The sequence below is a fragment of the Labrus mixtus genome, chromosome 12 (assembly GCF_963584025.1).
Source record: "Labrus mixtus chromosome 12, fLabMix1.1, whole genome shotgun sequence".
Taxonomy (NCBI): Eukaryota; Metazoa; Chordata; class Actinopteri; order Labriformes; family Labridae; genus Labrus; species Labrus mixtus.
The window spans coordinates 22,272,718-22,285,161 of NC_083623.1; the positions used below are offsets into that span (position 1 = coordinate 22,272,718).

Genomic DNA, 12,444 nt, shown 5'->3' on the forward strand with positions numbered 1-12,444 from the left:
TAACATCATAATTTGGTTTCTGATCCTGATCCTCAACATAATGACCCTGGTGTCATGTGTGCATGGAACTGGTTTGCAGACGACGATAGTTTCTCAATCATGCTCGACGAAAAAAGGAAACACTTTTCTATTTTTAAGAGTAAAGTACATTTCATTGATCACAGATGGATTTCTGTTTAGTGTTTGTAATGTTGATAAACTGAGTGTGCAGGAGTCTTCCATAGGTTGGCCTGGGCACTGCCACCTTTAAAAGAAATAAGGCGAGAAATTCCTTTTCTTTTTTTTTGACCATTTCTTAATTCCCTGATCAGATGAAATGATCCAATCCGTGAATCAAATCTTTGATCGGATCCAGCGGAAAATAATACGTAATTATCTCAAGTAAATCATCTAAAACAAACGTGCATGTGAAACCCAAACACAATTTATTCTTTTGGCGAGTAAAAATATGCTTGACTTGTGAATTTTTCATCTACCTGCCGCCTTGACTGCTGAGTCAAAAGGTTCATGTCTCCGTCTACAGTCACAGTGATATGCTCCGTGTGCACTGTCTGTACATCTGCTGCACTACACTGTTTCCCATGTCCAGGCATTTGCCAATGCAGCAGGGACTAGTTTTGGCCTATGACGTATGAGGCATGAAGACTGAAGACCCAGGGGAGCGACAGGAATGTCAGACTGTCAGGAAGAGGTCAATGAAAAACAAAAACCTGCAGCTTGTGCAGCTCGAGCAGAAACATGTTCTGCAAGCACTGATCAATAAAGGCCTGATATGAATTTAAATAAACTGTTCTGTGGTTTCTATTGACAGTGGACAGATTTTGAAGTCTATCTTTGTAATTGTTTAATAGATTTCCCCTCCACCGCTGCAAAGGCCCAAGTATACAAAGTGATGCTCACCTCCGCTCGCTTCAGCATCTCCCACTTGTTTAGAATCTTCATAGCGAATACCTTGTCAGTGTTTTTTACTTTTACCACTGCAACCTGCAAAAGAAAAAGACAAGAGTTAATAACATGTTTGAATCATTTGTATGAAAGTAATAGCTACTTAGCTAATCATGTGAAGCATGTTGAAAACATAAAGCAACAGGAAAATAACCTATTTTATATCTAATCGCTGCAGCAACAAGAAACTGAAACACAAGTACATGATGATAGAGCATGGGGCTAAGTCCACAAACAACAGATAGACAGAGTACGAAGCAAAAAGGCTTCTTAAAGAAAGAATGTGCGACTTTTTGAACACCATGTAAATACAGCTCGGACATCACAGAAAGCGGGACTCACGCTTCTCACTCATTGTAGTAGAGTCATGACTCAGAGAGACATTTATATAGGATGGATTTCTGTATTTATGTGTAAAATGTCTAAACATTCTTCCTGTAAGTCATCATGATGAATCACAATCATTTAAATTCCTTACAAGTAATGAGAGTTAAACATTAATAAAGCAACAGGATGATCTGCGGCCTTGAAAATCATTACAATGGCCTGGAAGTTCATGGCCCTATGTCATTGAACTGAAGTGTCTCCAAGAGTCCATCAAAAGTAAAAAAAAAAAAAAAAAATACAATAAAAAAAAAAAAAGAATAAAACAGCTGACCAGATAAACGGATGGAAACCCTTGAGGTAAAGAAAAAGACAGACTGCAGAGTAGAAGAAAAGCAGCGGAGGGGAAGGGAAGATCACAGGCAGGAAGTGACTACAGATACTAAAGTGCTGACCTAAAAGGACAACAGATGCTCTCCACCTGGATACACACTTACACTCTTTCAACACACACACACACACACACACACACACACACACACACACACACACACACACACACACACACACACACACACACACACACACACACACACACACACACACACACACACACACACACACACACACACACACACACACACACACACACACACACACACACACACACACACACACACACACACACACACACACACACACACACACACACACACACACACACACACACACACACACACACACACACACACACACACACACACACACACACACGATTCATGCTTCCTCCTTACATGATCTGCAGTAGAAATACAAAAAAAAAAGCGCTCTCACAACCGTGTCCAGTCATTTATAAATGGACACAGATCAAAGGTTAAAGGACTGATTTGCACAGATGAGATGTTTGGAAGCGAAATGATGAAAGGTTCATGGAAAGGATTAATTACTAAATTAGTCAAAACAAGTCTGTTTTTCATGATATATCAACACAACGTATCAAGCAGCTGTTCAAAAATCTGATCACTTTATCCAACTCATTCATACATGGCTCAAAGTACAATGTGGCAAGCATCAGATAAGGCACCTAAAAACAATATTTGTTGTCTAGGTAGAGCTAGAGTGCCTGACACTTGTAAATGGTTAAAGGACTTGGACGTCATGAAGAGGCATGACATGTTTGTAGTTGCCATGGAAACACCAGAAGTTACGCCAAAATTGCTGCATAAGGAAGCGTGAGCTGCTACTGAAAGCTGCCGTACTGTACTGTATGTGCTGCTGTGATGAAAACATCATGTAAATTATACTTAGATACATCGTCAGTAAACATATTCTCTTCCTCAGGTCGGTTTTACTAAGTCAACGCTGAGTTCATTTTCATCGGCGTCATCTTTTGTTATTGTTTTGATTGAGAGTCCCCTGGCGGCAGAATTTACATACTGTGGGTTTAAGATGACTTCTGACTTTGTGTTTTTATTTTAACTAGATTATGATACAACTTAAACTTTCCTTGTTTTTTATGGTCTTCTGATATTTACCTTTTTCAGTGTAAACAATATGTTTATTAAGTGGCTGCTGTTTTTGCCGATGCAAAGTCTTGATATAAAATATATAAAAATGTTTAAAGCATAAATGCTCCCATTTCAAAGAGTCCTTTTTAGTGACATAATTCATGTATGAAGGACTTAAAGTCCCAGCTGTATCTATTGTGAATCTAAACAAACACTAACATCACCCACTACTATAAATGTATGTTAAATTCAATACTGGCCAACCTTTAGGTAACTACAACTCATGTTCAGTTGAACAAACTACCTGCTTTTATCCCCTAGATAATAAGTCCTTACAGTCCAACCTTTGTTCTACAATCTCACAAACTCAACCCGTGTTTAAGCTGCATCACTCTGTTTGAAAAATGACTTCAATGCTGGAGATCTAAAAAGCTACTGCTTGGCGTTGCTCCCTCTACTTTTCTGTTTGTCATACCCTCATGTACCGTCTCAACAACATAACAACTGCCAACTTTCCCCTCCCTGATAATTGCTGAACAGTACCATGTCAAGCTTCCTCGGCTCTGCCTCCACATTTTGCCAAAAAAGGAGCTGCACAAGCTGCTGTGACAAACCACTGCAGCTGACTCCCAGAGCACATGTTCATGCAGGCCTCCACCATGGCTGATTTCTTTTAAACCTTCTTTACATATTTTTTAATAAACTGTAAAGCATCAGTCCATTTTTTATTTGGTCTATGGATCTTTATTGTATACAAAGATATGGATTCATAGAAAAGGAAAAATACACATGGAAGTAAGCAGACGGAGGAATTAGTAAGTGTCCTGGACAGACAGACGCACAGATAGAAGAAATGTGAAACAAACTCAGGCGTCCCATGCAACAGAGGGGTCTGTAGTCTATTAAATGAGCCGGGGAATGCTGCTAATGCAATACAATGATAACATTCCTGCAGTGTTTGGATTTCCCCTAGTGATCCCTCGGCAGAGAAGAAGAGGAGCGAGGAGGAAGAGAGAAGGAAGAGAGGAGGAGGAGAGCAAACTGTTCTTGGCCATTACTGAATGTTTTTCTCTTTTCTGCATCTCTTTTCCTCACTGTTCCTTCCTTCAGTTCTTCCTTCCAGTCAAGTCTAGTGTCACGTACAGATCCAAAAAAAAGACTGATAGCATTGTTTTCTCCACTATCACAGGCTACAGCTATTATGGATACAAGTTGGTGTTCTCCTTTGTTCTGCCACTGAAAAGGATTTGTCTCTACTGAGTGTGGTGGACTGATCATTGAAAATGTGCTTGATCTTGTTTGCTGGTATTTAATACAGTGTAGTTTATCTAATTAGTCAACAGGCCAAATATTTGATGGTATCAAAGTCAGGATGAAATCAACACATCTATGTGCAAAAAGCAGACAAACAATCAAGCAGTAGAATAATGTATCACACTGACTGACGTTTAGTGACTCATTCATCGCTAATGTGATGACATCTAAAGCCAGGCTAGTCACACCAACAGAGCCCTGGCTAATGGGAGCCTTTTCAGAGGCGGGAGGTCACTTGTCCATTCATCAGACGAGCCCTGAATGTCACAAACCTCGGCCATTTCTCTGCCTACTGCTGACAATGGGAGGATGGAATCAAAACATCCTGCATTCAAGCTCTCTCGCCCTCCTTTCTGACTCTCAAGCATTTTATTCTTGACTTTGTTTTCCTTTGTTCCTCCACCTGGGTCTGTCTACCCCTCTGTCTTTGTTACTCTCTGAAGCCATCCCAGTTCTCTTAATACTCCTACTCGTTTGTGTTTAGCTGATCTGATCTTTGGTCAGATTGGCTGTCAAAACATTCATCCAAGTGGAACTTAGTAAGCCTTCCTAACTTTGTGATGCTAGGAGCGTTAATAAAGTGGTGTTTGTGCTCAGCAGTGTGAAACACCTCTGAGGTGTCTTAAGATGACAGTACTAACACACCTGAACTGAAAACTGTCAAACTGACTTCAGGTTCATGTTTTCTGTCAGGTAATGCTATTTATGCTGTCAACCTGCATATTTATGTACCCCTCAAAACTGCTCCATGCCTCTTTGATACTAAGGCTTAAAAGAAAGAAAAAAAAAGGCACATAAAAAAGTTTATAATAAAACGGTTAATTTAATTTATATTACCAACCCATCCATGGTGCCAGTAGAGAATATGTCCCATGTTAATAAAAAGGCATGATCAATACAAATTTCATGACAAAAAAATGTGGATTAATTGGAAAACGATTCATCTCACTCACCCCTAAAGACTAAGAGTTTGAACCTTTTAAAATCTAATGATTCGATTCCAACCGATTCCTGATGGCATTCCCCGTTTGTTACAAAGAGATGCTTATTTCAGGATCTACTCCAGTCTGCTATGATACGATGTACTTCACTTTTAGCAGACGCTTCAAACTGAATACGTCTAGTAAAGCTTCCTCTTACCTGGGGGATCATATCGTCTTATAGTCCTATTGTCTATTTTAAATAAAGCTTGTTCTTCTGATAAAATCTGATTTGCAATGAGTTGATTTGGCGAAGAAGTATTAAAGTACCATTAAGTTTGACAACCGTTATCTAATTTCCATCTGCACCATATTTACAGTTTCAGTCGAACTATTCAGTAAACAAGTAATCAGCCGTTACAGATAGTGGTACAAAGTGTGACACCAAACCAAAGGTGTACAACTACTCCTTCAACCGCTACAAACCACCAACACAACATGTCATCCAGCTCAGGTTGACCTTGTTACAGAATCCACATTACAAAACATGGGACAAGTATTTTTCTGTTGGGTAATTCATGAGTCCCTGGCCCTGTGACCACAATGATGTCTCTGAAGCTAACCTGATTTATCCGTCATCTTAAACTTGCACTAGCACAGCTAAGTGAATAAGCACTAGAATGTCGCCACTAGGTAGCACCATTCATGATTCACACATCCCTCAGCAAAACAGGCCCTACACACACACACACACACACACACACACACACACACACACACACACACACACACACACACACACACACACACACACACCAGCACTCTTCCAGAGACTCAAGTGAGCACGTTTGTATATTGGCGTGATGTGGTGGTACTGCAGCTACATGCAAGCAGGCAGGTGTGCCCACATCCATCTCAATCTATCAATCTTTTCTTTTACAGTGTTGGTTTATCTCTCCGCCTATCAGAGCGTTGTAAAAGGAACTCAGGAATTCACTAACTTGTTTGTACAGATGTCGTATAACAATTTAAGAGATGAAATGTTTCCAGGCATTTAGCATTCAATTCACAGCAGTAACCCAACTTTTTCTGATCATCTTAAAAGGGGCAAACTGATTCTATACCAATGGAAAGGTTGTCAGCAGATGTACAGATGTAAGGTCTTTGCAGGACACTGACATTATGCAAGAGACTTGGCTGAGGACCACAATACCTGTCCCTTCAACATTCTCCAGCTTTGACATCATTACCTGAAACCGTGTGACATAAGTATTTCAACCTCCCTACAGGCATAAAAAAGCCGATCACTAAATAAATAAACAAATGTAAAGCCACACTGGATGCTTTCACAGGACAGCAGAGTCATTTACTGCTCAGGGTTACGTGTAAAGAAGAATTCAAATGTTTTGTTCAAGCTGCAAGTACAGTCATGCTCAGCCTCATGCAGAGGACTAGTAGTGCGCAGTGCTGCTGGAATGTAGTAGAAAGTAGTCTACTATCAAACACAACAACACCCTCCACCTTAATAACTGAGGTATTAAGATATAAGAGAAAACAACCTTTTACTGGCTGGTATTAACTACACATCAATGTGTGAATTATTCCCAGAGGAAGAACTTGGATTTGGAGAATACTCCTCTCTTAACAGACACCTTCATAAAGAAGAGTACACAGCAGGCGATGTGTCTATGAGAGAACTACAAGCTTAACCTATAACACCTGTTTTTTGTGCAAAAGAGAAAAAAGGGGAAACCCAAATTGCAGGTTCTCAACCTGTAAAGTAATTGATTACTGCATGGTTTCGTCGGGCGTAAAAAAAAACAAAGTGTATATTACCTCTCCGAAGGCTCCTCGTCCAATCACCTTAAGGATCTCAAAGTCTTCCTTGTGCAGGCGCATCTGCTTCACTTTGGAAGTGAAGGGTTTAGCTGTTGAGAGAAACAAGAGAGATGTAACGTTAGTTTGAAAGTCACTCAAGAAGTGATGCATGATAGACTTTGAGTGAAGAGGATAGATTACTCTAAAACACACATCGAGGTTCCACAGTATGTCCTGCACACGTGAATATCAAGCACTACCAGAGATTAATACTTCTTACATTAAAGTGTCTGTGAAGGTTCTCAATCATCCAGATCATAGTAACTCTAAGATTATTCAACACGGTAACTGCAACTATTTATTTGCCTGAAATAAATATTGTCCAAATCGAACACCACTTTTTGGACATACATTATAAAGACAAACACAAAACTGTGGATAGTAAATTCTCAGCGGTTGGACAAATGTTTCTATCAATAAAGCACTGAGTTAAAGTGACTTAAAAGTGTTTATTGACCAGTTGGACTGTTGGAACATTCCCACTGAGAAACAGAATCTCTTTTGCTGGAGTCCGGGCCAAGACAGCAGCAGAAAGAATTTGCATAAAAGAACAAAAAAATAACTTTTTAAGGAAGATATGCCAAATGCAAATTCACCCAACAATGAAGCAGCCGCATTAAACAGAAAAAAAAGAAATAGGAAACAAATGGCATGCCTGCATGCAGTATCACAGCACTCAATTACTGATAGAAATGTTGCTTAAATAAGCATCTTTGCACCAAAAAAAGTTTTTTTTTTCCAAAGAATGACCCTTTTTTTTGCCTTTATTTCAGAGATAGGACGGTGGATAGAGTTGGAAAGCGGGGAGAGAGAGTGGGGAAGTGTGAAAGTAGCCACAGGCCAGTTTTGAACCCAGGCTGCCCGCTTCAAGGACAACAGACTCTGTTCATAAGGGAAGGCGAACCTATATTGAACTTGAAATGCTGAACAAAGATGATTCTTGACTACTCTAGAAGTAGTTGGGGGCACTGGTAGCATAGTGGTAAGTGTGCACGCTCCATATACAGAGGCTATAGTCTTCAAAGCGGGCGACCTGGGTTTGAATCAAAAAATAAAATACCTAAAATAAAGGCACAAAAAGCACAGGCTTAAGGATATGTGTTACAGTCATTTGGTAACCCACAAGAACCCTAAATGTTTCCATAACCCTTACAAGGCTACCATCCCATTCTAAATGCATGTTTTTCATATTGTTGGTGACCACCTGTACCCCTGTACAGCAAATGACCCCGGACACAGAGAGACTGGATGATAAAGCTGGCTATTGTTCCGCCTGCAGCTATAGTTCCTTGTGGAAAAATGACCTGGGAGGGATCTGTGGGGGTAGCCAGCGTCCTCTCACAAGGCTAAACAGATTCCATCTAAGGCTAACAAAGTCAGCATTTCCCTCATTTGTGAAGAGCTATTCAACCACTTCCTGGTTTACATGATCCCAGCAGGCCAAGGATAACCTGAATTGGCTGCCAGTTCACTAAGGTCAGTCTAATGGTTAAACTGATACGTGTTCTGATAACAAAGAGAAGAACAACAGAACTTTTTGTTTGAAGAGCTGCCTGTCACCATGTGAGTAGTTTTGTGCTTTACAGCAGCAAGATTAGCCTTATTTTAGCATCACTAGCATACAGACAAGTAAGCAAGCACATGTGTGACATTTACATACTGGCGCACTTTTGGTTAATAAAAGACTACATCTACATCTTCTATGCATCTTTCAAAGTTTTCTTGCATTTCTTTCTGTTTGTGTGTTTGTATCGTGGGTCAGCTGTCTTACAGCAAAGCTGACACTCTTGGCCCATCTCCACTCCCTCACTGACAAAACATCATTCCAAACTCATCTTGTTGCGGTGACTTAACAGAGCTCCTGGTGTTGAGGAAAGGACAATCTTCCACTGTGAAACAGAGACATGCCTGCTGGAAGTGAACAGACAGGTCACTCACAGCTCAACAAGCTCTCTCACTTCCACACTCCCACCCTGAATCCTTCCTCACAGCTGACCTGGCCTGCTATGACCACAGGGCAGAGGGAAAGCAGGACCGGTGGAGTGTGCCATGCCCCGACATGCACTACTACAGAGCATTGGCACACATCTTTAGGAGGGTGATTCAGCGACGGGCAGTTTACCAAGACTTCACCACAAATCTGCAAAATGATGATGAACAAGACTGTGACAATTAACCCAACTGGTCTTTTCTTACAAAGTGCCCTTTGTGCATCCTTGCCTCCCGTTCTTCTTCTTGGAAATTGGAATAATAGGCTGTTAGATAATGATTTATTATCTAACAGCCTATTATTTCATTTTCAACAAATACCTCAAAACTAGGACAGAGAATGATCCACGGCATGCTGACCTGGAAAGCCCAAAAGATTGCTTGCTCATCCTATCAGATCCAAACAGCAGCTAAGACATTTGTAATATGGCTGGCAGGCAGAATAAACTCTCTACTTTCAATCTAATGCACATTTAATTTACTGGACCACCAACCACAAAACCCATCTCAATCTATGAAGAAGGGATAACTCAGCATGTGATATTTAAACGTTTGTTTCTGTTGAAGAAATCTTGGAGAAACTGGACTCCTAGTTTGATTAATAAAGACTGATGACTGATTGGAAGAGAGTGGTTGCTGGTCTCAAAGACAGATTCATAAGCAACTATTCAGAATTACCAACATTTTGCTCTGAGCTTGTGGCCATTTTCACCACACATCCATTTCCTGTAACTGCACCAGCGTCCTAAATCTGACAGTCAATGCATGCAGGGGATTCACAGTTTCTGGCAGGATAATCCATATTATGCCATACTATTTGGCAGAGTTAAAACAATAAACAATAAGATAAGAAGTGAGTTATTTCATACAGATGTTTTTCACTTTTACAAACTCTTCCTATAGTTGCACTTCCAAATTGATTTAACCAGCATTCCTAAATTGAATGTCAGGATCAGGATGTGTGGCTACAATAGACTTTTTACACAAGTAATAACTCATGTGCATTTCAACTGTTGACAAAGTGTTACTTTGTATTTTCTCAAAATGCAGTCATAACCTTAAGCCTCCTTTTTTTATTTGTTTAGTAAATTAAAATATAAGGAATATGTGGTTACATTTTTTATCAGTCTTTTTCAAATGGTCAGGCAACTGGTATGTTACAGCCAGTAACCAAAAGCGTTTTTGTGTTTATCATCAATGGCTGATGTGTCTTAAATACGAAGACAAAATGTGTACGGACTGCAAAGATCAATAATCTTTAAATTGCCCACACTGGCAACTTTATTGAGGATAGAAATATGTATATGCACAACAGTGTTTCCCCTAGGTTTACAGCGTTGGGGGGGTGGGGACAAGCCGACACAAACACTTGAAGGAATCTTGGTGTTCATGTGTTACTTTTCATGACAGCTGTCCTTTTCTATCGGAAAGGTATCCTTAAATGACTTCTTTCCCTGATTTCCGACTCTATCCACTATCCTATCTCTACAATAAAGGCACAAAAAGCCCAAAAATAAATCATTGTGCAGTGTTTCCCCTACCAATATAATGGTAGGGGAAACACTGCACAATGATTAAGCTATATCCTATCCGGGTCTGAAAAAGGGCATAATGAGTCAGGGTGGAAGACGCTTAATGACACAGACAAAAGCATTAGACACTGATTGTGTCATTCAAATTTCAAAGTGTCTTAAGTCAGTATTCAAAACCAAAGTCCAGTGATACTTGGTCTGCATTGACAAAGTCATCTGACAAGGATGAAACTTTGAAAGGTCGAAACTGTTTAATGGTTAGAATACATGTTGGTGTAACTCTGGTTGGTGTAAGTCAGAGCTAACAGGGTGGCAGGCGAGAGAGTCGGGCTAGCTGAGCGGGAGAAAACACTGATTAGTAGCTGCATGCTGACTCAGGAGCTCCACTAAACCAGCCACATGAGAAATGTCTTTCATCTCTGAGGCAGGAGCCCACAGGCCCTGTCCACAACAAAAGCACACATACAAACATAGGCACATACAAATATGTGCACACACACAGCCAGATTTAGTTTGCTTACATCTGACACACAACTGATGACTATGTCATGGTCTGGCCTTGGCAGAATAACCACAGCCAAAGATATTATATTAATTGCTTTTCTGGAGAGGAAAACTCTCGGTCCTCTCCAGCAGTAGGTAGTTTATTAATGCACAAAGAAGCTATTAACCTGATATTCTTCTGGGCTGCAATTCATAAACAGAAATGAATTGCGTGTATCTGAGTGTTTTGGGAATAATAGGCTCACATATCAGTATGCAGGGTCAACATATCAAACATCTCGACTCAAACAAGAAGTGCCTGTACTCACTCACTAAGCTCACCCACGTTTACACAGGGATCAATGTGTCTGTACTTTCCCTGCAGCAGAGATGGATTCATATGACGTACTGCATCCACGTTTACAACAGAGAGTAAAAACATACCATACCGTTTGCTCATACATCTCAACTTGCTGTCAAAATATACAGGTACACCTAAACATAGCAACTGTTGCTGTGACGAGGTGTGGTAGGAACCCCTGGCAACGCTTAGGAAGAGGACGATCCAAGCTTAAACATGACCGGAGGAGTGCTTTGTTATTAGAAGGTTTTGCAATGGGTAGAACCAACATTGGAAAAAGATGACATGTTATTCACATTGGTGAACTGCATGCTTTGTGGAGAAGACATCCATCCCTCAGAAACAAAACCAAGACATAGACACAGAAACATTACAGCACTCACATATACTTGCTAAATACACATATGTTCAGTAAAAGGCCTTAGGATGTAGTGAAACTGGAAAAACACGAGTGACGCCAGCTAATCCACATAGCTAGACTGGTTTAGCCCAAAATGCTGAGCGCTTATCAGCCCCATCTTTCTCCATACCGACAAGAGAAGTCAGAGCCTTTCTGTGTGAAACTTGGTAACTACAGGCAAATGTGTTCACTTAGCAGCAGGCCCACAAATGATATGCTTAGTACTCACAACCGGCCTCAGCCTGGATCTCTTCCATGCTATGTCTCCAGGGTGGGTTCATGGGAAATTTGTCAGTGTTTCTCTGTGTGTGTGTGTGTGTGTGTGTGTGTGTGTGTGTGTGTGTGTGTGTGTGTGTGTGTGTGTGTGTGTGTGTGTGTGTGTGTGTGTGTGTGTGTGTGTACTGGAGTGTAGCGAGTATTACAAAGTTACACAGACATTGTTTTTGTGTGTGGCTGAAAGCTGGGTGTAACTTCCTTATGTTTTGTAATAAAAGTAACTGAACTTCAAATGTCAAAATCATAATTATGTTGTTCTTTTCAAGATGTTCAAATTCATGTTGTTATACTGCAAAAAGGTATTGTAGGTGTTGCACCACATAGTAAGTATGATGACTGTTAAGGGATTGTTGTGGGTGTGCTTTACGATCTGTGTTCTTTAGTGCAAAATGGCACACCCAATACTTCAGTCAATATTTCATCAAACAAACACATACAGTCACTTGATGTGTAATACTTTCACTGAGTCCAAGGGTAGATGTGTGTGACACCCTGTATCAACATATGGCCAACA

At 40.4% G+C, this 12,444-nt stretch overlaps 1 protein-coding gene across 7 annotated transcripts in view; it reads right to left on the reverse strand.

Moving 5' to 3' along the window:
- Positions 1-12,444, reverse strand: part of cdc42bpab (CDC42 binding protein kinase alpha (DMPK-like) b) — a 73,847-nt gene that overhangs the window by 37,689 nt on the left and 23,714 nt on the right. For all 7 annotated transcript variants that reach the window (XM_061052569.1, XM_061052568.1, XM_061052572.1 and 4 more), the window contains exons 2-3: positions 6,848-6,939; positions 901-984 (exon numbers count right to left, since the gene is read on the reverse strand). In XM_061052569.1, coding sequence (XP_060908552.1) covers positions 901-984; positions 6,848-6,939 — 176 coding nt within the window. The remainder of the gene's footprint in view (positions 1-900; positions 985-6,847; positions 6,940-12,444) is intronic.